This window comes from Acartia tonsa, chromosome 11, assembly GCF_053477335.1.
Source record: "Acartia tonsa isolate MP-2025a chromosome 11, ASM5347733v1, whole genome shotgun sequence".
Classification (NCBI taxonomy): Eukaryota; Metazoa; Arthropoda; class Copepoda; order Calanoida; family Acartiidae; genus Acartia; species Acartia tonsa.
In genome coordinates this window covers 31,132,012-31,159,788 of record NC_137270.1, presented here as the reverse complement: position 1 = coordinate 31,159,788, position 27,777 = coordinate 31,132,012, and the positions used below count along the sequence as shown (strand labels likewise).

At 32.5% G+C, this 27,777-nt stretch overlaps 1 protein-coding gene across 1 annotated transcript; it reads right to left on the bottom strand.

Annotated features, from left to right (window-relative positions):
• Nucleotides 1–472: 472 nt before the first annotated feature.
• On the bottom strand, nucleotides 473–21,103 carry LOC145331236 (uncharacterized). Its single transcript, XM_080175853.1, has 11 exons — nucleotides 21,026–21,103; nucleotides 18,126–18,196; nucleotides 16,347–16,415; nucleotides 15,678–15,762; nucleotides 14,290–14,329; nucleotides 13,744–13,839; nucleotides 6,960–7,056; nucleotides 5,747–5,872; nucleotides 5,421–5,517; nucleotides 2,575–2,770; nucleotides 473–2,192 (listed from the first exon to the last, which is right to left on the bottom strand). Exons 1-11 carry the CDS (start codon nucleotides 21,097–21,099, stop codon nucleotides 1,980–1,982), a joined length of 1,164 nt encoding a protein of 387 aa, XP_080031979.1. The 5' UTR covers nucleotides 21,100–21,103; the 3' UTR covers nucleotides 473–1,979.
• Between the last annotated feature and the right edge of the window lie 6,674 nt (nucleotides 21,104–27,777).

Below are 27,777 nucleotides of genomic sequence, written 5' to 3'. Positions count from 1 at the left end.
AAAGGGGACACTTGGCTCCACATGGACCATGGCGATTGAATGTCATGGACAGCATATCCGCCTGTATGAGGTAATTGACGAGGTATAAGACAGGCCCAACGGAATAAAGAACCCTTGCTGGTGCTAGAAATATTTTACATTATAAATAATAAAAATAAGGATTAGGTTTTTGGTGGTCCAAAATAGATTTAAGTGAAAGCCCCAACCAGGAAATAATGCGAGTTAGCGCCCACAAGCAACCAACCATTTGATTGCACGAACTTTGTTCGAAACACTCAACACGTTTGAACACTCAACTTAACAAATCAACCAATCAAAATACACTAAAGTCCCAAAAGTTGTTAAGCTATCGAATAAGAACGTTATCATAAAACTTTTGGGTCTGAAGTGTAAAAACAGCTCAGTGTCCCCTCTCTCTGTGTCTCCAAGTACAGCAAAATATTTTGAGTTTTAATAAAATTAGATATTTACATACATTTATATCAACATTTATTTATATCTGACTAAAAAAATGAGTTATTTTACATCATAACCAATAAAATAATAAATAGTTTGACAAAACACAAAAATTTAGTAAATAAATAATAATAAATAAATGGCACCTAATAAATTATAAATCACAATACTTTAAAATTTTCACTTGGGGCTTTGGCCATGAAAGTAATCATATTTTTGGAGGTTAAGGTTATTCTTTTTTCTTGGTATATTTCTTTTCAAAATATTTACTGCAAATAGCCTAAAACTTGTCTTTATCAAAAGACGAATAAAAAATGAACCAATTGGTTCTGAATGCAATACATAGACATCCAACTATTTTAGTATATCATAGGATAAGGATTAGTTTTTTTCTTTTTTATCGGTAAATAATAAATCATATCCTTCAAAAGAAGATGCAATTTTTATAAATAAAAAATCTGAAACCTTTATAGTGCCAATAAAAAATTACGTCATACAATACAAATGATCAGTGAAAGGCCAATACACAGACTAAATTACCAATGGCCAGACTAAATTTTAATGGACTAATGGTAGGCCAGTATGACGTCGTTTTTACAGGCACTATAAAAAGCTTCAAAAAGTCTGTTACAAAAATTTATGTAAATTTCTACAAATTAATATTCATATAAACATTGACAAAAACTCTGAAAATTTCTTTGATTTATATTCTCATATATTCTTGTATAAATCGGCTGAACTGAATTTTTTTTGAAAATCAACTTAAAATTGACAAATACTTTAAAATTTGAACAAAACAAGAAAGAATTTATTCATAAGTAGCACAGCAAATAAAAATCTTTTCATTTTTATTTTAAGAACTGAACAATTAGTTTCAATAGTAGTGAAGTTTATTCAAAAGAGTCAAACAAGGACCATTCATTTATCGGTCAGTTCGTTCATTCAGTAAAAGGGGACTGGATGGGGTGATGAGTGGATTGGGGGGGGGGGGTCGTTATTTTAGCCAGCTACAAGTTTCACTTTATTAGAGTACTTGATAATCTAATGTAAGACCAAAGTAATAATAAAAAGGTGTGATGGGGTAAAAGAAAAAACTCATAGCTTATAGAGTAACTTCTACACTTAAATTATATGCTTTTCTGATCTTAATATTGTGGACAATTCAAAATTTATGGAGTAGAACATTTAAAGAAATATTATATATAATATCCAAAAACATGAAATAATCTAATATTTTTTTTACATAATATAATGTTTATACCATTAAATACCTTTGAAAAAAGGATTTATATTGGGAAAATTGTACTATATACCACTTTTAGTAATGTTCTGCATTCAGTATTTTTCACTTTTATAAATAGTAATGTTTTTATTTTTTAATTCGGACTTAATTCATAGTTTTTGTTTTAATACTTTGCATTTGAAGTTTGATTTCACAATACTTTTTTAGTATATGCCAGTCTTAATAATGTGGCCGTTTTTAGAGATATTTAGCTAGGAGCAAAGATACTCTATAGTTGGTATTAAGCTGTATTATGCTGTTCCTCCTTAACACAGCTGCCACCAGCTGCGGCCGCATTGTTGGCTATCAAATCCATGGAGCCGTAGCCGCCAGACTGATACAGCGGGGGACACGGGGACGCCCCTTGCCTACCCCCACCACCGCCCCCGGTCTGATAGATGGATGGGGGACAGGGGGAGCCCCCCTGACTTGGGGGTCTGTACTGTACTAAGTTCTGAAAATAAAATGAAATTTATCTGATGACAATAGGAATGTTTTTTTAGGTATTGTATAGATTATTAGCAATTTTTAGATAGTAATTTATTCATTATTTTTGCTTGGCATTGTTAAAAGTTTTGATCGATTTAATTCATGTAATGTATGTAAGGCTTTTTCCAGTATGCCATCGAAACCAATTGATATCCGCTGGATTAAAACCAGTTCACAGCCATACGGAAAAATCATGTAGAGCATCCTATTACAGGCAATTTTCCATGAGTTATGTAAGCACAGGTCTTCAGTCCCTTTGGGGCTAACAAACTGGATTAAACCTAATGATTTTATATCATTTTATATCCGTGGAAAGCTGTCTATAAATAACTATTCGTATTCCCTACCTGAAGATGTGCGCCGGCAATCAGTGAGTTTACATCTGCTACAGATGATCCCCCACTGCCCCCTCCTCCACCCCCACCGTGCCCCCCACCGAGGGGTGGGGTGGGGGCGTCCTTGCCACCGCCCCCCTGAAGCGGGAGTCCCCCTGCGCTGCCCCCCACCCCCTCAAACTCTCCCAGGCGTCGACGGCATTCATCCCTAAAATAATGGATATATTATTACTTGGATGTCGCTCCAGATTTTAATGTTCTCTAATAAAGAGAAACACGCAGCAGGCTAAAATAGCGTTATCCCCTCCCCTCCTGCTGGATGGACGAATTGACCAATACACGAGTTCCTAGTTTGCAAGATAAATTAACAACAACTTTTCCCCTTTTCTAGCCTTGAAACTAAACGTTATCAAATATATATCATTAAACATCATAATTAAAAAAAGAATGATAATTAAAAATTTTTTTACTTTTTTTGGAATAATGATAAAGGAGGTTCCTAATTTTTTAAGTTATTGATGGTGTAAAAACTAATTTTGAGAATCTAGACAGTAATCTAGTGGCTAAAAACCTGCGCAATTATTCAAAGTATTTTAACAATTGTTCCAGCTGTTTACGAGATCTTAACGTACATACAATCACATTCACACTTATACAACTTAACATTTTATATTACATGATGATATGTAAAGTGCAGTTATTTATTTAAATATTGTAAAAAGTCTTTATATTTGTAAAAAAAATGTATTTAAAATATTTTATAAATTAAAATTTTTATTTTATTTTAAACCCTAAAAATAAAAGTATATTGCAATTGTTTATTTTCTCAAAATTAATCAGAAAAATTGGCGCTGCATTTATGATCTAACAAAATATCCTGCCGCCAAAAATTAACCAAAACAAGAGAAATTGCCGCCAAACATTTGGCGCTTATTTGGTTTGGCGGCAAATGATTTCTATTTTCAGCTGATAAAATGGGGGGCTGTCTTGCTATTTGGGGGATATAATAAAAGTTGTTGTTAGTGAGGGGGGGGGGGGAGGGGAATTGATAATGGAATACATAGAAGTTTGATTTACCCTATACATTTAATATAGAGATGGGATAGGGGCAGATAATAAAAGAAAATAATATTATGATGAGTTGAAAAAGGTTTAAAAACTGGTCTCGGGTTAATTAAAAGTAAAAAAATATAGCAGTGCATTTTGAGTATTTTAGACGCCTTGGGTGCCTAAAAGTTTTTTTTAATCTATTATTTTGATATTGCTGAAAATGTTGATCTCAAGATGTATATTAATATACACTATAGATAGATATTACAATATAAAATTGAGGAGAGGGGAGGAATCCATTTTATATTTCATTTTATCTATTTTCAGGAAACAAAGACTTTTAATTTGCTTTAAATAAGAAATATATAAGAGTTTTAAAATAATAGAATGATTTTTGCAATGGCAAATCCTTAAAATAAAAAAACCTATCTATAGTATAAAGTATAAAGATTTCAATAACTACTGAACTGATTGAGTCCTCCTTCTTAGAAAAGCTTCACTTAAGTCCAATTCTATGTTTTAAAAAATGCGAGTATTTCCATTTAACTTAAATGCTAAAGAATAGAGTATGAACGCTACAAAATTAGAGATAGCAATCTTAAAAGATAAAAGTTGAGAAGAAGAAACTGATATTTAATAAAATAATGGAAATCTATATGTAATAATGGTTATAAAATACGTGGATATATTAACAATGGAGTTTTTTTGTTAATTTAGAATGCTAATATGGACCTCATTTATTGGTCGGTTTGTTCATCCAGTAGGAGGGGAAGATTAATGTATCTTTACTTTATGTGTATATAGGTAAAAAATGAATTGCGGCATAATTATTAAAAATCTTTCTCAATCTGATGAATGCATTCATAATTCAAATGACCAGCAAATATATTTATTCAATATCCGAAAGAGGATTAAAGTCCTTCCACAGATTATGACGTCATACGATAAAATAACCAATGTGAGGCCAGCATAAATTTTACCATTGGTCAATTACAGTGTATACTGGCCTCTCATTGGCTATTCTATCGTATGACGTCATAATCTGTGGAGGGACTTCAATCATTTTTAGGATATTGAATAAATATATGTATTTGCTGGTTATGAATGTTGTTATTCTTCATTTTTACTTTAGAAGGCAATGTGAGTACGCCAGCCACTAGGGAATATCTATTAAGAGCAATACTGAAGGGAATTTCTAGAATTTAGAGTAAAAAGGAAAAGTTATATGTAATACATGTACTTAAAATAGTAATAGATACTTTTTATAGATAGATAAATTGTATGTTTCATGTATTGATGGATAAAACTAGGTAGATAGATAGATTTATATATTTACTAATGTGAACATATAATAGTTGGTAAGCCCCTGGCCTGTAGGGGAGGGTGGATGAGGTTAGAAAAATATAGCTTCCCTGAAAAGACCATCAATTTTCGTGGTCTTAAGCTTCAGACAAAAAAGCCTTACTACTTTTGTTGTAGGAAAGAGAATAGATAGGCGAACTAGTTAATTAATTGGCATATAAATATAAAATAGATGGTGCCCTGGCAAAATAGGGATAGATGTCACCACTTTTGACGTGCCTATTCTATTGACATCATGAAATATCATATACCCCATCTCTTTTCTAGGGGATATCTTTCCCCTTTCTCTTTCCCTCTAGTATGACATCAATAGAGCATGTAAGCCAAACGCGGTGACATCTATCCCCTCCCCATTTTGCTAGTCATATCATGTGTTGTTCACAAATGTCGTCGTTTCTACCAATAAAATGGCCCATAACACAAAATGGCGGGAAAAGATGGCTTACCCATAGTTTCTAGAATGTTCTGTCCTGTCATATGATCCATAGTAGCCTGAGTAGAACAGTGCTGTGGTGTCATAACCGGGTAATAGATGTCGCTCATCTGAAACAAAATATTCAAGGTGAAGGATGATTAATTCCAAGAGAATGCATCAAAAATGCCCTTGTTAGGAATACTGAGCCAAAAACAGTAAAAACAATTTTTAAAAAAGCTTTGTGTATTAAAGAGGTGAACTGACTGTCTGTCTGTATGTCCCTTAAGATCTCTAAATGAACTGTACTGATTTCCAGAGAAGCTTCATTTGAAAAAAAAATAACAACGATCTACTTACCAACCTGATTGTAGCGGTGTAGGTTGTGCTGGTGGTATCCCTGGATCCCTGGGTGGGGGTAGCCACGCCCCCCACCACCCCCCTGGCCCCCAGGATAAAGTCCACGCATCATACCAGCATAATCAGCTGAAATTATAAGAAAAATTTTATGCTAGAAGTATGAAATAAAATGAAAGGAGAAACTAGAAACAAACAAGAAACTAATTTTGAAAACAAAAATTGCTTTAATTTTAGCGGGCTTTCTTAACACCACCTGACAAAACTAAGATTTAATTTGAAAATTTTTAGAGCATAAATTGTAAGACAAAAGTTAGTTATTCTTTTTTGAAGTTACTTTATAATTAACTTTGTCTGTCAGTCCGTCCATTTATGGATTTCTTCGGCAGTAATTTAAGAAAGACTGAGCTGGATCTTTAAATCATTTTAGTGGAGAGCCAGATCGGAGTGAGCCAGATCGGGTCGGCTCACCTCTACCTGGCTCACCATTAAATGATTTAAAGATCCAGCTCTGCTGAAATAAAGATTCAAGATTTTCTTTACAAATGAACATCCATTATACAATTTACTGTACTAGTCTGTCTGTATGTAGGTCATGCTTTAAAAGACATAATTTTTAATTTTTGTAGAGGTTTCGTGATTTCTTTTATTTTTCATATATTTCTTTTTTTTATGACACCTGAATATCTGTGCTATAAATTATTATGTCTGTTTATTCATAGCTTTTTTGCTTAGCTACTTTTGGAAGTTGTCATCCTTGTTTTTTTCTTAAACAAAACTTTTTATAGGTGTACTACGTATACACGTAGATGCCCTTGTTAATTTATCTTTATATGAAACGAAAGCCTCTAAGGAATATATGCTAATTAAGCCAATATGTAGCTTAATTATTACTTATGGATCGTGGCAGAAAAGCAGAAATTTAATGGATTTATTATTTTAGATCTTATAGCATATTTCATGTTCTCTAAAGTTAAAATGCTGGGAGGGATAGGGCACTGGTGCCAGTTTGATTGATAGATTTTTCTTTTTTTCTTCCTGGTAATTAAGAAACAACCAAAAGCAAAAATAAAGGAGTGAAAATTTTATTATCTTTAGTCCTATCACTATTTCACTTAGCTACAGGCAACATTTTTTTAACAAAGCTATACTACAATAAAAATTCAGTCTGTATGTCTGTCTGTGTAGTGAACGACGGTCAGCTGGGTGTATGTACCTGGTGAACAGGAAGGTATGACTGCAGGTGATGACAAGGCTTTCTGTAATTGTTTCTCTTGTTTTCTGTACTTGGCCCGACGATTTTGAAACCATACCTATAAGATATAAAATAATAAACAAAAATTATTCAAACATCCATAAGAAGCAAAGCATTAACAAATCTTTAATTTTTATATTTTCATAGCAAGACTATTACAGTAGAAGAATAGAGAGGCGAAACATAAGCTATATGTAACTCTGCCCACAGGGCGGAGACCCTGTTCAGTTTTTGTATTAGCTCTTAGAGATCAGCAAATAGCGACGGTAAAAAACAACCGATTCCTTACAAAAGAACAGTAAGCAATTTGATAGAAGAAAAAATAAGGTCCCAACCACTTGGGCCAGGTAATTATTTGGGTGTACACCCATACGAACTAATAGATATATTATTATATCTCTATAATATCTTCTTTTCTTTCTTTTTCAGTATATATTATTTAGAATATGGCCCAAGCCCAGAGAGGAATGGGGCGCTAGTCCCCAAAGTTTTATTGAATTTTGATTGGTCGTTACATTTAGTTGAGTGTCTCAACTTTTCAATCACTAAATACACTCAAAGGAAGGGGTAATTTTGTGTATCATCATTGGGGATGTTCACCAATTTATCGGCCATTGTTTTATTCCTAAAGATCCCTGCCCCAACTCCCTGGGGGTGTAATAAGAATAGGATTATAATCACCGCCCTGCAGGGTTAAAGAGATACAGGTATTGGAGACATTAGAATATCAATATTAATCGCCACCCAATATCAATATCTTGAATATTAAAGCAGCTAGCAAGATTAAAAAAAACAACTGTAATCTTTAACTGATTAAAAAGTTGAAGTATACGATAATTCTTCCAATGTACATAAATCGGTTGCAAACCCTTCAGAAAATTTATGTATTTTACAGAGATATATGAAAACAGTTTTTAAATTGTAAAAGTTTATTTATTTCTATTTTCCAATCTGTGGGTTGTTGTCAATAAGGCAATGCAAATAATGCATAAATTATCTTCTATTATGGCAAACTTTATCCCTGAGATTATATAGAAATAGAACATGATGTTATTCTAGCTTTTATCTGTAAACATAATCACAAAATAGCCAGAGAGATGGGACATGTATGCAGAATTATGATTTATTTGACTGACGGACAGACGTACGGACAGAAGATAAGTACATTTATGTCCAGAAGCAACGCAACAATCATATTAAAAATAAACATTAAAGTGCAGTAAAAAGTATAAGCTTTTTTGGTTATAGAATTTAGACTTAAAAATTATGGAATTTAAACTATTTGTTAGATAGTATATTTAATTCAAATCAATATTAGTTTATAAACTCTTTAAATCCGCAAATAAACAATGAAGATGTAACAGTTATATCAATTTTTCGCCTCACATACACGTCGACATTGTATCCAATATAAAGCAATACAACTAGAAACCTACAACTACCATTGAACACTATTCTAATAATATTGATAATAAAAAGAACAGCGCACAATTAAAAATATTTTATACGTTCACCAAAATGTTCGTCTGTTATAACGATATTTGTTTTAAATACTCATCTTTTAGAGGAGGGAAGGATAAGTGGATAGGATTATCATTTACTTAGTAATTCTCTTTTCTTATGTATTAATGGATATATAGATAGAAGATAGCTAGATAAATGGATAAAAACATGATATTCTATTTTTTATGCATTATGGATATATAGATAGATAGACAAAAACTCATTTAAATAGATAGATATATTTATAAATAAAATTGAATTGTCTAATAAACCTATGGCTAAATAGATAGATATATGGATAGATAGATGAAATTCTATTTTCTTATGCACTAATGGCGAGTAATATGAATAGATGGACAGATAGATAGATACAGGAATTCATAATTAAAGTTTTTATTAATAAATCTGCCTTTTGTTTACAAATTGACTACTAATAGGAATATATAATATACAAACAGAAACAAAAAAATGAAAGAAAAAGAAGAGAGAGAGAGAGAGAGAGAGAGAAAAATAGAAAGATAGATAGATTGATAAAGATAGACAAATATGATAAGAAGTGATAAAATGAATATTAATATATCTATTTGAAGTGTAAAGAGAATAATATAACCAAGAAATGTTATATTCTACAAAAACTGCGAATTTTTCAACTCGCAAATGAAAAAAGTCATGTAAAAACGAGTTATATAGAACTAACGATATTAAAGACAGTCATTTACACTTAAAGATATTAGGTTAAGTAACATCCTACTGACAACCAACCCTTTGATTGTACGACTTTTGTCTTGGAGTCCTAACTGTGCATATTATAAGTTGCCCCTTTTTATAGGCCAAGTCATTACCCCTATACTCTTACTATTAGTGCCACGTGCCAGACATAGCAGCAGTAGGAACTATATAGATATATATAAGTCAGTATATTACTAATAATTAATATGTAGATTCGCTGTTTTCCTGGGACACCTATCTCATATTCCCAGTGTGAATTTAGAATAGGCCATCTGTCATACTTTTACAGAATACCAGGGAGGGAGGGGACATTGGACTGGTAATTTTACTAGTACCCAAAGTTTTATTTACACGTTTTTTGATTTGTTCGCTGAAATCCTTTTATTAAATCTTCATTAGTTGATTTAAGCTAGCGGTGTCCAAACTTTTAAACCAACCATTTTAATCTAAAGAAGGGGCAATTTTGATTATTATCGTTAATGTAGTCCTCTGATATTGGTCTATACGTTCCTCCATAGGTAGGAGAGGGTATTGGGTGAAGTCATAAGAGGGGGGGGGGGGATCGTAATATTAGCCAGATGGGAGAGGCATTTCATGATGGTATACGAGAAGCTCTCACAATACCTATGTACTCTATATCCAATGTTCCTGGTTATCAGGAAGTATCCCCTTACATACCCAAAAACCAGTCTTTGATCACTCAAAAAAAATCAGGAATTTAGTTGTAATCAAAAAGACAAAAAAAAAATTTTTCTGTGTTTTTTTTTACAGACTACAATCAAATCTTTTTAGTACTCTTGCAAGCATGTGTTTTGTGTTCATAATAATTGCTAAACTGTCTTTATATGAGCCTAAATATTCCCCCTCTTCTGTTACTATCGATGGTAATGGCAATCGTCAAACCTAACAGTTATATGTACAATTTTTAGTATGCCCGAATTGGAGTCGTACACAAACATAAAGCATAATAGACAACTAGCAAACTCAATCTATTTTTCTTCTACCTGATTTAATATTCTTTTCCAATTTTCTTTATCCCTGAATTAGACCCTTTAATCCCCCCACTTTACATCCCCCTAATCAATGAATAAATATGTTATTTAAGGAGACTAAAGAAGTCAACAAGTGTATACTAATCACGGATTTGCCAAGGTTCTTGAAAAGGGTTGGTAATTTTTTATTGTGTAATGGTAGCTTGTTGGTTATTCAAGGTTTTATAAATCAAGTTTTACAATAAAAAAAGGTGAGAAAAATAATAAAGAAGTCAACAAAAGTATACTAATAGCGGATTTTTCAAGCTTTTTTTAGAGAGGTTGATAATGTTTCGTTGCGCAATTATGGTTTGTTAGTTTTTTCAAGATTTAAAAATGAGTTTTTTTCCAATGAAAAAAAAATATGAAAAACACTATAGAAGTCAACAAGTACTAATCAAGGATTCTTGACAGGGGCTGTTAATATTTCATTGGGCAAGAATGGTTTGTTGGTTTTCAATGTTTTAAAAATCAGGTTTTACAATGAAAAATATTTTGAAAAATAATAAAAGAGTAAACAAAAGTATACTAATGGTAAATTTTTCAAGGTTGTTGAAGGGGGTTGATAATGTTTCATTGTGCAATAATGGTTTGTTAGATTTTCAAGATTTTAAAAATCAGATTTTACACAGCATAATCTATAAAAAAAATCATAATTTGTATGGATTGATGAATTTTGCGGAGAATATGAACATATATAAATAAATATAAAGTTAAAGCATATTAACATAAAACCCATCCTCTATAAATAATTCTGAAATTAAAGGATGGTCTAATACCTTTTCAATAGTATTAATGGTCAATATTAAGATGTGGTACAGATTTTTAATCTTTGGTCTGTTTATTTCACTTAGTCCCCAAAGTTTTATAATAACATTTTCTTATTCGTAATAAATTTGGGGACTTTTATTGAATTTTGAATGGTTGGTTCATTAAATTGAGTGTCCAAACGTCATTAGGGATGTACATTGATTGGCCATTTAAAAATGTTGCCTAAATTAATTCTAAAAAGTCTATTTCTATCGCGTTTTTTTGTAAATAGTAAATATAGACATGAAAAAAATTAATATTTGTGGTTTGATAGCAAAACCTGATTTAAGAATACTTATTTTTTATTTGTTGAAAGAGTAAATAAAAAATAAATAAAAAATCCCCCCAAATAAGGTGGGCGTTACCCAACAATTGTGTCACAGTAGGTGGGGGCGGGGATCGACCATCCCCCCTCCCCCCTTATTCTCTTGGGAGGGTTGAATACGGGGATGTTTCTCTGCGGGGGGCGTGGTGGACAGATGGCTAAATATAGTTGTCTCTCTATTTATGGATAAAGGGATAAGTCAAAGGAAGATTATTTATTTATTGCATCGCTTTCCGGGGATATTAAAATGAAAAAATGAACCAAGTAAAAGTGTCTGATTCTGATTATGACGTAAAAAAAAATTAGCTAATGAAAGGCCAGTATACACTGTAATTGACCAATGATAAAATTTATAGTGGCCTCTCATTGGCTAATTTTTTTTACGTCATAATTAGAGTCAAACACTTTTCCTAGGTTAAAAAAATATATGATTATTACCAGTTTTGTAAGCCCCGAGGAGCCAAAGGTCCAGCATAACAAAACTGGTGTTAATTTTATGATTTTTATTATCATATTCGTAGAAAATTGTCTGTAATACAATACTATACATGATTTTTCAGTATGGCTGAGAACCGGTTCTAATCCAGCGAATATTAATCGGTTTCGAAAACATATTGGAAAAAATATTCTTATTCTGAATATTAAAAAAATACAAAACTTAACTTATCTTTTATTACCCTTTCCCTTTATCTAGGAAAACTATATATATGAGATAACAAGTAGGTTTCAATTAACCATTCACAATGGCCCCAAAAGAAACAAAACTGCTCAAAATGTTATAATAATTATTAATTGTATCGTATTATATACAGCTTTTCGCGGATATTGAAATATTCCTTCGAGTTATTTCTATTCTAATAATTGCCTATAATACGATGCTATACATGAATTTTCAGCATGACTGAGAACCGCTTATAATCCTGTGGATCCTAATCGGTTTCGCCTCCATACTAGAATAAATGTTTTGAATAGTTTGAATTACTACTGTGCAACGTTATTCTAATGATGACTTCATGACTAAGGGCAAGGGAATACCACCCCCCCCCCCCCAACTCGACATTGAAGTTATTTTTTTTATCTATGATTGAACCATTGTGGTTCTTAAGAATAATTACAGCTTTATTGAGGATGGGTTTTATTTTCATACAACATGTTCATCATTTCATCACAGACAAATACAAAGATAAAACAAGGATGATAATATCTAGTGGTTGCAAAGCTATAGTTATTTTACAAAACAATTTAAACAAGTTTGCCGCTATCACTTAAATTACCTTCTTAAGCAATGATAACAACCGCCCCTCCCCCCCCCCTCAAAAATAATATTTTGATATTAAAAACAGAAGGATGAGGGTTGGTGTTTTTCGTTTTACTTTAGGTCAGTTTAAGTTAGGTTATATTGAGTACTGTGTAGCCACACAAGATTGGGCGTTTCGCGATAATGGTTTTCCCTCTAAGAGATCCACATTAAAAAGGATTGAGGTGGGAAGGATGCGATCCCTACAGCTGAATCTTTTGTTTTAGTAAGAAAAAAAATTGTGGATTTAAATGGGTTCTTTTCTCACTTAATAATATAGAGACATCATATAAATACCCTTCAGAGGGGTTTAAAATCCCAATAGTCAATCGCCCTACACACTTCTACACTCCACTGACACATTTAATTGAGATGTAAAAAAAATTCCGCGCCAAACAGTTCATTAAATTTAGTAGATCTAGTTGACCTGCACGCTACTACATATGATCCTACCTGTATTCTAGCTTCATTAAGTTTAATAGATCTAGTTGACCTGCACGCTACTACATTAAACCTACCTGTATTCTAACTTCATTAAGTTTAGTAGATCTAGTTGACCTGCACGCTACTACATATGATCCTACCTGTATTCTAGCTTCATTAAGTTTAGTAGATCTAGTTGACCTGCACGCTACTACATATGATCATACCTGTATTCTAGCTTCATTAAGTTTAATAGATCTAGTTGACCTGCACGCTACTACATATGATCCTACCTGTATTCTAGCTTCATTAAGTTTAGTAGATCTAGTTGACCTGCACGCTACTACATATGTTTCTACCTGTATTCTAGCTTCATTAAGTTTAGTAGATCTAGTTGACCTGCATGCTACTACATATGATCCTACCTGTATTCTAGCTTCATTAAGTTAGGTATATGTAGTTGACCTGCATGCACGCTACTACATATGATCCTAACTGTAATTTAGCTTCATTAAGTTTAGTAGATCTAATTGACCTGCACGCTACTACATATGATCCTACCTGTATTCTGGCTTCATTAAGTTTAGTAGATCTAGTTGACCTGCACGCTACTACACATGATCCTACCTGTATTCTGGCTTCATTAAGTTTAGTAGATCTAGCAAGTTCCTCTCTACAATAAATATCTGGATAGTGGCTCTTGGCAAATGCACTCTCTAACTCCTGAAAAGAAAAATATGATTTACTAACTAATTTCAAACTCATTTCTTCATCATACCAAGAATATCAATGGATTGTCTATTTTCTTATGAATTAGTTTTTTTTGTACCTTGCAAATTAAAATATATAAAAAAATATTCCCGAGAAATCTTACTATATATTTTTAAAATGTTAGTTTTTGTTCCAATAATTGATATTAGTTACTTATCGCATCGTATTATAGACAGCTTTCCGCGGTTATAAAAATGAAAAATTATCAAATTATAAGCAGTTTTTGTAGCACCGAGGGGCCGAAGGCCTGGGCTAACAAAACTGGTATAATTTTTATGATTTTTATTTTAGTATTGTACCGGTAGCTGTTCTTGAGTAAATGTTGTCCTATGTCGTCTTCTATCTGTTTTTCTGTCTGTCTCTCTGTCTGTCTATCTATCAATCTATCTATCTATATTGTACCTGTAGTTGTTCTTGCGTAAATGTTGTCCTATGTCGTCTTCTGAAAGTAAATTAGTATCAAACTCTTATAAATAAATATACAGGGAGGAAGGGACATTAGGCTGTTTAATACTCTAGTACCCAAAGTTTTAAAATAACTTTTTCTTATTCGTTGGCTCAATAACTTTGGCGAGTTTATTGAATTCTGATTGGTTGGATCATTATGTTGAGTGCTCAAACGTTTCAACCACTAATTGTATTCTACAAAAGGGGCAATTTTGTGTTTCATCATTGGGAATGTACATCAATTTATTGGTCATTGTCTTATCTCTTTGGTTTCCTGAAATATATACAATAAACATCAAACAATAAAAAAAATTTAATAAAAGTTTAAGAGTTTCACTTATTTAAAGTTCTTTTGGTTTTAAAATGTAAAATATTACAAAAAACTAAGACATTTGTAAATACATATTTATGAATATGCCTATTACTGTACCTGGCAGAAGTGGGGCAGGTATCTATCTATCTATCTATATTTATGAATATACCTATTACTATACCTGGCAGGAGTGGGGCAGGTATCTATCTATCTATCTATCTATATTTATGAATACCCCTATTACTATACCTGGCAGAAGTAGGGCAGGTATCTATCTATCTATCTATATTTATGAATATACCTATTACTATACCTGGCAGAAGTAGGGCAGGTATCTATCTATCTATCTATATTTATGAATATACCTATTACTATACCTGGCAGAAGTGGGGCAGGTATCTATCTATATCTATCTTATGAATATACCTATTACTATACCTGGCAGGAGTGGGGCAGGTATTTATCTATCTATCTATCTATATTTATGAATATACCTATTACTGTACCTGGCAGGAGTGGGGCAGGTATCTATCTATCTATCTATATTTATGAATATACCTATTACTGTACCTGGCAGGAGTGGGGCAGGTATCTATCTATCTATCTATATTTATGAATATACCTATTACTATACCTGGCAGAAGTGGGGCAGGTATCTATCTATCTATCTATCTATATTTATGAATATACCTATTACTATACCTGGCAGGAGTGGGGCAGGTATTTATCTATCTATCTATCTATATTTATGAATATGCCTATTACTGTACCTGGCAGGAGTGGGGCAGGTATCTATCTATCTATATATATTTATGAATATACCTATTACTATACCTGGCAGGAGTGGGGCAGGTATTTATCTATCTATCTATCTATATTTATGAATATACCTATTACTGTACCTGGCAGGAGTGGGGCAGGTATTTATCTATCTATCTATATTTATGAATATACCTATTACTATACCTGGCAGGAGTGGGGCAGGTATCTATCTATCTATCTATATTTATGAATATACCTATTACTATACCTGGCAGGAGTGGGGCAGGTATTTGCTGAGGGGTTGTGGTGCATACCATTCTCACCCTCGGTTTTCAACTTTTTGAAGGCACCATCTTAAAAAAACACGAAAGTATTAAATTATTATGATGAATTATTTCATGTTACTACTAGCGGATCCGCCCCCTAGAGGCCTCTAGGGGCACTTGAGGAGGGAGGAGTTGAATTCGATAGACAAATTTTTTCATTTTCTTCAATTTTATTTTTGTGTGGGATGGGCAATTTTTTTCTAGGGGCGGTTTCTATGTGAGGGTTGTTTGTACCCTACCCCGAAAATAGGTTTAAACCTTCCCAGGACCTATGAGAATCTACACAATAAAGAAGAATCCTATCAGTTCAGCAGTAAGAGAGATCCATCATAAAACAATGGTAGACAAACAAGACAAAAAAAGTAAAAATATAACTTTTAGCTACTCACAGAGGGAGGTGACATTGGGCTTTACATTATACTGGTACCTAAAGTTTTATAATGACTATCTCTCATTTCTTTTTTACATAATGGGGACTTTTATTAAATCTTTATTAGTTTGTTCAAATTAGCAGTGCTCAAACTTTTCCACCAATAATTATGATCTACATTATTCATTGTCTTATCCCCTAATATCCCTGAGACGACATGCAATACAAAATTAAATCTTACCAATAGTGTATAAATTTCTTGCAGAAGTATCCAAGGAGTGAAGTCCCAGAGCTCTGTTATCGTTGATATCTATAAAAGCTGTTTTTAATTCATCTGCCAATATGTGGTGCTATATAGTTAAACTAGCAGCTACGCCCCTAGAGGCCTCTAGTGGCATTTAAATGTTTTTTATTCTAAATATCTAATTTGAGAAATAATTTGTCTATGGTCAATCAGCTGTTAAATTCATGTCTCTACGTAGCGCCTCTACGCAGCGCCACTACGCTAGCGACACTATGAGGCGGGAATATTTAAATTTTTTTCGATTTCATTGTGATTTCTCTTGGGAGAGTGGTGGTACCCTCCCCCAAAATAGTTATAATCCTTCCCGGGACCTATGAGAAGCTACCCTGTTAAGGAGAACTCGATCGGTTCAGCGGTTAGCGAGATCCTTCAGTACAAACACACAGACACAAAAACATACAGACATCCTGTTACTTTAGTATAAGGATATATTGGCGCTTTCCCTCAACGTGCCTGGCAAACACAGAAATTTCTTTTTCTTTATTCCTAGCACCTGGTGGTATCCCATTCTATGCAGGGTTACCCTGTACCTAATAAAACCTAACCTAACCTGACCTAAGATAATAACTCTTAAATACGACAAATCACTACTCTGATTTTTTATTTAATTCTATTTATCCATCCGTCTGTCAATTTATCTGTATACATTAGGGTGGGTTCATATCGGAATTAGACAAAGCGGGGATATGCAACAGATAAAATTAACCTTAAAAACATTTCTGACCGAAAAAGAATTTTAAAAAATTGAGTTTTAGAACACGACCACTTAAAAATATAATTCATTACTTATTAGTATGCAAAGACGACATTCAAAAAAATTTTTGAACCAGAATTATGGCTTCATGGTGCTCCCTGGAAAGGCCTTGAGGAGCTGAATCAGGAACTTTTGTCCGTTTCAAAATATCTCGTTCCTAGCCTTAGAAATCACTAAAAAACCAAAAAAATTTAAGGTTTATTTAGAATTGTCCAATTTGTAGAGGTTTTTTAGATTTTCTCAGGCTAGGAATGAGATTTTTTGAAACGGACAAAAGTTCCTGACTCAGCTCCTCAAGGCATTTCCAGGGAGCACCATGAAGCCATAGTTTTGATTCAATAAATTTTTGACTCCCATTTACAAATAGATATACAATTGAATGTCTGGTCGTCAGCGGTTTTAAGACTTAGGATAAATTTTAAATCATCCAGAGGTGTATTATATCTATATAAATTGAGTGCAGATCCCCGCTTTGGCCTCAGAAAAAAAATGTCCAAAATCGACCCACCCTAGTATACATTAAGATATATAAGTTTTCCGGAATTTTAAAGTTAGGGGGAGGGAGATTTGAAATCTGCATCAAATTTTGAGGATTTTTTATAAAATCCTTTTTTTCTAGAATTCTTTATCTAAAAGCAGAAACGCAATTTAAGTTAATTATTTTTGGCATCTGTGATTGGTGGATTTAAAAAATCTGCGCTCTGATTGAAAGGCGTACATCATTCAACAAATTAAAGCGCAGGTAGTTTAAAATCCACCAATCCTATTGGTCAAAATTAATTAACTTGAAATGCATTTCCGCTTTTAGATAAAGAATTATACAAAATACGAATTTTATAAAAAAAAATCCTTAAAATTTGGTGCAGATTTCAAATCTCCCCCTAACATTAAAATTCCGGAAAACTTATATATCTTAATATACATTTCTATTTATCTATCTCTATATGTATATTCTATAATACCTTGACTTGAAATTCTTGACTGCAGAGATCCGTCACTGCTACCAAATAAAGAACCAAATTCTTCGGAACATCTAAACATGAAAAAATCGTTTAAGCAGGGAGGGAGGGGTCTGCAGATTACCTTGGTGGTACTCAAAGTTTTATAATAACGTTATGCATTTGTTGGCTTAAAAACTCTGGGTACTTTTAATGAATTTTCATTGGTTGATTCAAAATTAGTTGTGTCCAAACCTTTCAACCAATAATGTAATTTACAGAAGGAATAATTTAGTTTACCAACATTGGGAAGATATAACATTGTCTTATCCATTCAGATCCCTGTGCATTAGATATCCCAAACTATGAACTTTTTTTGATTAATTCATTCAATTCATTTTTGTGAAATGGAAAATAGTTATAAAATTTGAGAAGCAACATTGTAAAAAGAGAAACACATCGGTTCAGCAGTTAGCGAGATCCTTCGGTACAAACAGACAGACTCATGAACATACTGTTATTTTAATATAAGGAGAATTGCCTAGATATTATAAATGCATATGTATAAATGACAAATAAACATTTTATAGAATAGGTATGCAATTTTAAAATAGGAGTGAGCTAAAAAGTATTTCTATGAATATGAATTGTGTGTTGTTTATCAAAGAAGAAAGGTAAAATCTCTGAATATTTAGTTTGAACCCCCCCCCCCCCCTCATATTATTTTACTTTGGGAGGGGGAGGGGGTTATAGTTCATGGAAAACTCGCAGTGAGGCAAAATTATCCCCACCTAATGTTTAGCGAGCCTAACTGATTTTATTGAGGCAGTGAGCCAAAAAGTTTTTAAGAATCCACCCCTGCTTAGCCATGTGATTAGCAATGTATTAGCCATGTGATTTTATTTGAATATTTGTGGAAAAATTTCTGCAATATGATGCTACAATTGATTTTTAAGTATGATTGAGAGCCGTTTGTAATCCATTGGATATTAATCAATTTCAAAGCCATACCAGAAAAGGTGTTTATATTGTGGGGAAGAAAAGATTTTAGATTGTCCACTGTCACTTAATAAATCTAAATTTCATAATCTTTTTTTTTTTGGAGGGGATAACTTTAATAAGGGGTTCAACCGGCATTTTAAGATATTTTTCCAAACAAAAACTCTTCCATCAAAATTCTTTTTGTGAAGAATAAAGTTTTCAATACAATTTGCGAGTCTTCCCAAACTTTGAATACTAAATAAAAAAAATAAAGAAAAATAAAATGTTTCTTATTCTTTTGATGTATTTTCATTATTTTTTTTCAAAATTAAGCTACTGAGTATAATTTTGTAAGAAGCGCAGAAATATTTTTAAAAAAGATTGTTTCTTTATAACAATAAAGCACAATTACACTATTGCTATCATATGTATTTTTAAATTTTAAGCAATTGATGTCTTAAGTTTTAATAATTTACCAAAAAATATTTTTATAGTATTGAAGCTGCGCTAATTAATAACAAAATTAATCATTTTTAAAGTATATCGGAATATCCTATAATAAAAATTAAAACCCCTTTAAGATTTTTTTTATTTTGATTTAGGTTAGGGTAAGTCATAAAAAAGAAAAAAAATATTAAAATTGTAGAAAAAAAATAACCAATCAAGCCTTACATATATTTTCCTGATTATACATAGATACATACACACGCACACACTCACACACACACATACACACACAAACACACACATACATACAACTTTAGCGCTAAAAAGTTGCCGCCACTGCATAAAAAAAGTATTTTCGGCGGCAAAAATGATTTTGCTGTATCAACAAAAATACTTTGAAATTGAATGTAGAATAAAATGCAGAAAGAGGAATAAAAAATGTCAGGTTTATATTTACAGGGCTCAGCATCCGCACCACAGCCGTTCATAAGCCTCAAATTTAAACCCACTTGAAGTTGAAGGAACACAATTTTTCAAAAGAAAATAGATTATTTGTTAAGGAACAGGTTTAAACATACAGATGAATTTTGAAGTTATAATATGCTGAGTTTACTGAGGCTTACACGCGGCGGGTGCGCGGCTGCCGAGCCCTACTTCTTTGGCATATTTTGCAATTTCACTGCAACCGAATGTGGACCACAAAATGTATCTTTGGTGCCTTTTTTAGGGTTAGGTTGGGTTGAGTTAGGAGAGACTTAATGGGACTCAAAATACAAAATTCAAAATTAAGGTGTAGTGGTTTCGGTGGCTAACTAAATTGTTTTAGGGATAATACTATGTATATTTTTCTAAAGTAAAGATTTTCTTTAATTATGTAGATCTGATTATTGCCTGGCTACAGTATATAGCCACGCGTCAGCCGGCTGTGAGCATAAGGGAAATCAACCTTTCATAATTTTTAAAATCAGCTGGAAGTCTAAACTGACCCAATCATGACAACCCCTCTTTTCAACACATTTACAAAGCAACCAATCGAGTTTAAATTTAAAGCCTTTTGGAAAAAGTCTTTAAAAATTTGCTAAAAAATAAGAGGTTGAAATACATGACAATTTAGGCATCGTATCGTACAAAAACAGTTTAACTGTTTTACATATAGATTTGGTCCTTAGATAGAGTTTCCTTTCGATTTGAAACTTTACGCGATGATTCTTATTTAGTTGTACACTTTAAAAAGTGTATTAACTTTATAATTATCACCATCTGCTTACAGGCGGCTGACGTGTGGCTGCCGAGCCCTATTAAAAAGTATTTAATAATCTGGTTAGAATTGTACTATTGATTTCAAATTTTACGAAATAATTCTTGTAAAAATTAGGGTACACTTTAAAAAGCGAAGCAACAGTGCAAGTATCACATATTTGTTATATCTAATTCCCTATTCTCTAGTAATGTTTTCCTGCAAAGACAAACAGACATCCATCTACTAAAATAGTTACCTCTTTTTTTCTTGTGAATCAAGGATGAGAGACCTCTGATGTAAGAGTGGCTGATGCGCGTCACGTTGATCCATTCTACTATCTAGAAATCATTTCAAAATCTAACTGCGGGCTACAAGGTACCCAATATAAAATAACCTAACCTAACCTGACCCTAAGTATTAAACAAACTAAAAGTGTCTTCTTCCTAAACATAGCTTAAATTTAATTTACAAATAAAGGTGGGTGAAGAGGGGGAGGTTGTTTGTGCCTAAAAAGGACCTTTGTGTAAAAGCACTGCTTCATCTTTCATCTTTCCGAAGGTTAGAGCGTTCTTTTGGTGTTTTTTTTTAAGAAACATGGCTAGTAATGTAAGAAATTATGCTCGAAGTTTAGTCTAACGGTTATCAATGTAGTTTTTAAAAGCGAAGCTTTTCTATAATTAGGGTCGGTCAGTCTGTACGTCCGTCTGTCCGTCACGGTTATTTTTTTTGTTAATTTAGGTATGTTAGAATTGTCCTATCGATTTCAAATTTTGCATGGTGATTCCTTCAATAGTTAGGTACGATTTAGACAGTGTAGCAACTCTATAATCATCACCAAAATGTCCGTACGTCCATTTTAAACATGTTGATTTTTTTACTTTTTTAACAACAAATTTTTATGTGATCTAATCATCCGATTGATCTGATTTTTGGTATATTGATTCCTGGGACAACAAAGTGTAATGTAATAAGCGAAGCAACTCTATAATCAAGTAAAAAATGTAAGTATGTCCATAAACATTATCCTGAATCAAGCAGTTTTTCAACAAATTTACTTACACTTTTGCTTTGACTCTTATACATTTATATTATGATTATTCAGTTCTGACACTATACAAGTGTTAATGTCCGTTTGTCCTACCGTTTCAGTGCTTTGCTTTTATGGATGTTTCATCCTTGTTTCTTTAAAATGTTTATATTTGAATTTGAACATGTAACATTACTACAGACATTTCTAAAAATAGAGATACATTTCCAACTATGTGCAGCTTAGTTTCGGGTAAGAATTCAGTCAACTGGCTTAGACTGTCAAGCTATTTATATATAGACCAGCGCAACAATTCTATTAAAATCTATTAGAAGAAAATTAAGCTTATTATAACAATAAGCTATTCATTTGGATGAGAGAAAGATGAAATTAATATTTCTGATTTATTCAGTGAATTTAAGGTCCATCCAAATATTGTTAAAGAAGCTTTTTCTAAAACAGAAATATAAATGATTTAGCGTGTTTAATCGCAATTCTTAACGTAACTGGACAAAGTGTCTCAAAAGTCAGACATGTGACAACATATAAATGAGGGAGATGAGAGGAAAAGTGGAGAAAGTAAACCCCTAAAAAGGAGATGGATAGTCTCTCTTTTTTATGACGTCATCTGACTAATTTTTGAGACACTTTGTCCGGTTATTCTCAACGATAATCGTGTGACAACAAGTGGAGGAAGTTTTGGACAAACAATACCTATAAAATATGCTAATATTTAGATTCTTTAGTCGTAGATAAAATGGAAACTAGCAAATAATTTAAAATGGTTAGTGTGCTAACCATTTTCGAGAGAGACCCTGGCGCTAGAAGCTCTATAAATAAATAAAGGAAAAATAGCATAAAACAATGTTTCATGTTTTTAAGGAGATTTTTTTGGCTAGTAGCAAATTCACACTTACTAACCTATAAAGCTTTTCTGAAAAAAACAATGTGTCAGCCACTTTAAAGTCTTAGTTTGTTTGTTTGTTTTTTAACTTTCCAATTTGATGTTTTATTCAGAGAAGATTTCTATATGTCTTAGGGATTAGGTTTTTTTATGAATTGTCTCACGGATCACTTGCCGATAATCAAATTATCGATAAAATATGTATTTGTTTTTTTTATTTATTTTATGCAGTTTGACTTAAAATAGCATTTAACACTCAGTAGTAGGGCTGCATAAAAAAAGGTCATTTTAAAATAACTTAACCAAATACAAATCGCTTCACAAACTGTCCTTAAATTTATTGATTTTTAAGTAATATTGTTCTTAGAAGTATCTACAAATAAATTAGATTTCTTAATTGCAGTGTTTTTTTCTTCAAAAAAAGCCTTTAATAAAAATAGCGTTGGATAATTAATCGCCACTGTGGCAAAAATGGATTTATTGTTACTTGATCTTACACCAGATTATCATGTAATCTAATACAGTGAAACTTGTAGCCGGCTAAACTAACGATCACCCCCCCCCCTCATCCACCCCCTTTACCCATACCCTGCCCACCTGGTGGATGAACAAACTGACCAATAAGTGGCTTAACATATAGATTATCTGCTCGTTGTGATAGATTTGAATCCCGGCCCTAACACTGCGCTTTTATTTAACACGTTAAAAATGGGTCTAAAGCTGCTATGCAAGATTCATGAAATAATGAAAAGAAATCAATTGGCTCAAAACGGCGCAACTCAGGTGAATGCACAGCTAGAACTTCCAGCTAAGAACCGGTTTTCAGCCATACTGAATTCATGTATCGTTTCGTATCATAGACAATTTCCCACTATGGTTAACAAAACCGGAATTAATGTCTTAATTTATGGTCTTACTATCAACGGAAAGCTGTCTATTATACGGTGCAATAATAACTAGGGTTAGAATCATGTGTTACGTGTCCTACAGACAATCAACACTTTTATTGTAGAACCCTTTATCCTAAAGTCTTAACTACTTTGTAAAATACATGTGGAGCTGCTATCCTAGTCACTGTAGCGTAAAGTCCAAGGGGATCACACCCCCATAAGTAGCTACCACTTTGATTGATCGACCTTTTTTGGAAGTCATAACACTTGTTAAAACTGTTATGGGGCTAAGATATTTTAACATATACATTCATGAAGTGATTTGAATTTTTGCCGCCAATATTTCCGCCAGTTAAAAAACAATTATTATTAGGACAACTGTTGTTGTTTTCAGTGTCTTATTGTTTCACAGCATGTCATTATTGTTTCAAATTAAGAAAAGAAAACAAAATCTAAAATAAAATGTTTAACATTCTGTGTTAAAATTTTTTTTTGGATATAGTCCCTTTCGTAACATCGCACCTTATGGGGCGATTCTTCGTATTTTTCACAGTAGCTTTTCTCCTATTTCTAGCCACTGCGGGGGGCTCTAACCCTGCGGGGCCAATTACCTAACCCTGTGGGGCAATCACCTAACCCAATATAACCTAACCTAAAATAACCTATAAACAGCCATTTCAAAAATACGACGAATTGCCCCTTATGAGGCGATGTTACGAAAGGGACTATTCCCATTTTTTTTTGTTTAAAACACTTAAAAATATATTTTAATCAATTCTAATCTTATAAGATTTTTTTCTTCTGACTTTTAAACACTAGCTTAAGTAGCAACCTCTTTGGTATTATATCTATAATAATAAATAAAGTTTAAGGAAACACATTAAAAGTTAAAAATTACCTAAAATATTTTTAAATGTCTCCCTATCCCCCTTTCTTACATACTTTTCTTTCTATCTTATTCTTTTAAATTAAATTTAAGCTCAAGCTTCCTTATTACATATGATACATGTATGTAGATACATATAAAATAGCTGGAAAAATAGTATGCATATAAAAGCATATGAATTCTATATATATAGATATATGTAAGATATATGTGAGATATATGTATATATATATTCACCTCTTTCTAACCTTCCGTTAAATTAAATTTAAGTCTTGAATATTCTACGTCGTATGTGTGTCTGCTTTTTTAAAAGTAGCTCAGCTACTTTATGATTAGTGTATGTCCGTCCATCGCCACAAATCAAAGTATCCTGTTTCTACTTTATATATAAGCACAATAAACACAATATTATTATTATTGCTTCGCTACATTGTTACGTTCATCCTTGTATAACCAAAGTTCGAAAACAATTACTACCTTTTTTCTGAATAATAATTTTACAAATTGGGTGAAATTCAATTAGGACTTATTAATCGTCACACACAGAAATAAATAGTTTAAGGAAATTTGTCTAGAATTAGTAGGGGGGGGGTCGGTTAGCTGGCTGTAGTAGCCACTGCGTGTAGTAGACAGGGAGGTCACCAAATTTAGTTAGCTAAACTAAGTTATATCTATCTGTTGTATGGGTATAGTAGTATGCCTTAATTTACACTTAGAAATACAGTGCTTCAGCAGGGGGGCAGGGTATGGGCACACCTAAACGAGGGGTAATAAGTTAAATTTGTGTAAATTTTGTTAGGCACGCTCAATAACCTTCTGAGATAACTGAATCAACTAGACAAGTATGATAACTCTATTACCAATACGACCATCCCCACACTCATTTCATTTCCCCCCTCTAGCTTCCTTCCCATTACCTAAACTAACTCTATTTACATCCCCTTTATTTTGCATCCTTAATTCCCCTTTCAGAACTATCTAATTTGCTTTTCCCCTTTTTTCATAACCATTATTTCTGATATTTCCTCCCCTTTTTGGGCCAGATCCCTGCGGTCATTGGGAAAGGGAGTACCCCTTCCATGATTCCAAGAAACCTCTGACAGTTTCGCGCGCAATTCCAATGTTGTTGTTGTAAATGCCCACAAAAAACAGATTCTGATTGGCTGCTGCACTTGTGTGCCATTCTAATACTGTACAGTCATTGGCTGGAGCCGAAAAGGACTTTGGTTGGTTGGACCAATAACAGCACAACAATTCCCAACGGAGAATGAGTAAGAACAGAGAATGTTCCTTTTAAAACTACAAAAAAAATAATTACAAGAAAACAAAAATCGTAGTAATTTAACATTAAGAAATTGATTAATAATGAAAAATTCATTTAAATTATTTTTTTATAACTTCCAAACACAAAAAATCGTCCTAGTAAACAAAACTTTCAATAAATTTGAATGGAAGTATTTTAAGAATACCTAGAGCATGTTTAAATAGCTAGCGAAGAAAGAAAGGGGCCCTCAGGGAAACAAGGATGGGGCAGTTTAGAATATTTTTCCATTTAATTTAAATTTATTAAATTTTTAGCTTTAGAATACTTAAGACAGAGCTCCTTTGATTAATTTATCATCTATTAATCTATCCCTGCATCTATCTATAGATGCCCCTAAATAGAAGAAACTATATATGAAGTTTCTACCACGAATTCTACTTGCAATATTTTTTTTATTCAATAGAAAAAAAATTATCTGGTATAGAATATAATATTTTTAAATATTTAAGAATTCGTTTATTTTCCTCCTTAAGTTTAGACTAAAAAATAAAAATATTAAAACATAAAGTACACTTTTAATTAGGTCATGGTTATATAGATAACAAGAATGACAACATCCATAAAAGCGAAGCACTGAAACGGTAAGACAAAAGAATATTAACACTTGTAGAGTGTTTTAGAACTGAAAAATTAGAATATAAATGAATAAAAGTCGAACAGACATTGTATGTAAATTTGTTGAAAAACTGCTTAAATACAGGATATTGTTCATGGAATACTTACACTTTTAGGACTTGAATATAGATATGCTTCGCTTGTAACAATGTACTTTGTTGTCATTGGAATCAGTATCTGAATCTGAAGGAATTATGATTTTAAAGAAGATTGGTATTTTAAAAAGAGAAATAGCTCAAAAAATTCTATAAATCTACTCAGAAAAAAAATCAACTTTTTGATTTATTCTTGTTTTGATAAGTTTATTTTTCTCATATATAAATGTTTTCCTTTCCCCCTCAAAATATATTTACATACGTACAAAATAAACTACACTTTCTTTCCGAAAATTGAAAATTCTGTGAATTTCTAGGTATTCCATAGAATTTTAGCTGCAATTTCCTGCAATGAAATGTAATTAAATATTCTAGTAGAGAAATTATTTATAGATACAGTAAAACCCAGTGTTTTGCACAGGGGTTTGATAGGGGGGGGGGGGGGGGGCGGTGCGCAAAGCTTAGATGAAAATGTTGACATCAAAACCGGTGAGGGAACGGTGTAAGGGAATGAACATTCTCAAGAAAATAATTCCTTTGACTGATAGATTAAAGCGCTAAGCGTGCATGGGGTAGACACTAGTGGATGGTGGTGATAAGGGTTGTAAGGGGTATGGATAAAGGTGATAAAGGCACGTCTCTAAAATCAAACATATAGAAACACCATAGAAAGAAAAAAATAATGTAAAGCTTCATAATTAACATAATATATAGTTACACCTACCAAATGAAAATTAAAACTTTTTTATATATTATTTTTTACCTAAAGATAGATAGATATAAGACTGATAGATAGATGGAAGAATAAACTTAAAAACTATTGTATATTAATTACGAAATCTCTTTTAATCTCGTGAATAGATAAACCGCTGTGTATATTTATATTTGAGGACTCCAATAGACATATTATGTTATTCTGATTCTTCTGGAAATACCTACCAATATTCTATAGACAAAGCTTTCCTTTAAAGAAGAACAAATCGTTTAACAGATATTTGGTACTGACAAAGAACCGATATCATACCCAGGGATGGAGGGGACATTGGACTGTAAATTATTATGGTACCCAAACTTTTATAAACACATTCTCTCATTGAAGCAGCTTATAGTGCCTAATAATAGATGACGTCATACAAAACAAATGACCAATGATAGGCCAGGTTACTGTACCTTTTAATTGACCAATGGTAAAATGTATACTGGTCTATCATTGGTCATTTGTATTGTATGACGTCATTTTTATTAGGCAATATAATCTGCTTCCTCG

What these genes read in the sequence shown, in the direction of transcription:
- LOC145331236 (XM_080175853.1), bottom strand. Translation starts at nt 21,099, where the DNA reads ATGGATCAACGTGACGCGCATCAGCCACTCTTACATCAGAGGTCTCTC. An exon ending in ACACCGCTACAATCAGGTTG is followed by an intron (nt 5,518 to 5,746) that starts GTAAGTAGATCG and finishes ATTTTGTTTCAG; the next exon opens with ATGAGCGACATCTATTACCC. An exon ending in TTGCCGGCGCACATCTTCAG is followed by an intron (nt 2,193 to 2,574) that starts GTAGGGAATACG and finishes TTTTATTTTCAG; the next exon opens with AACTTAGTACAGTACAGACC.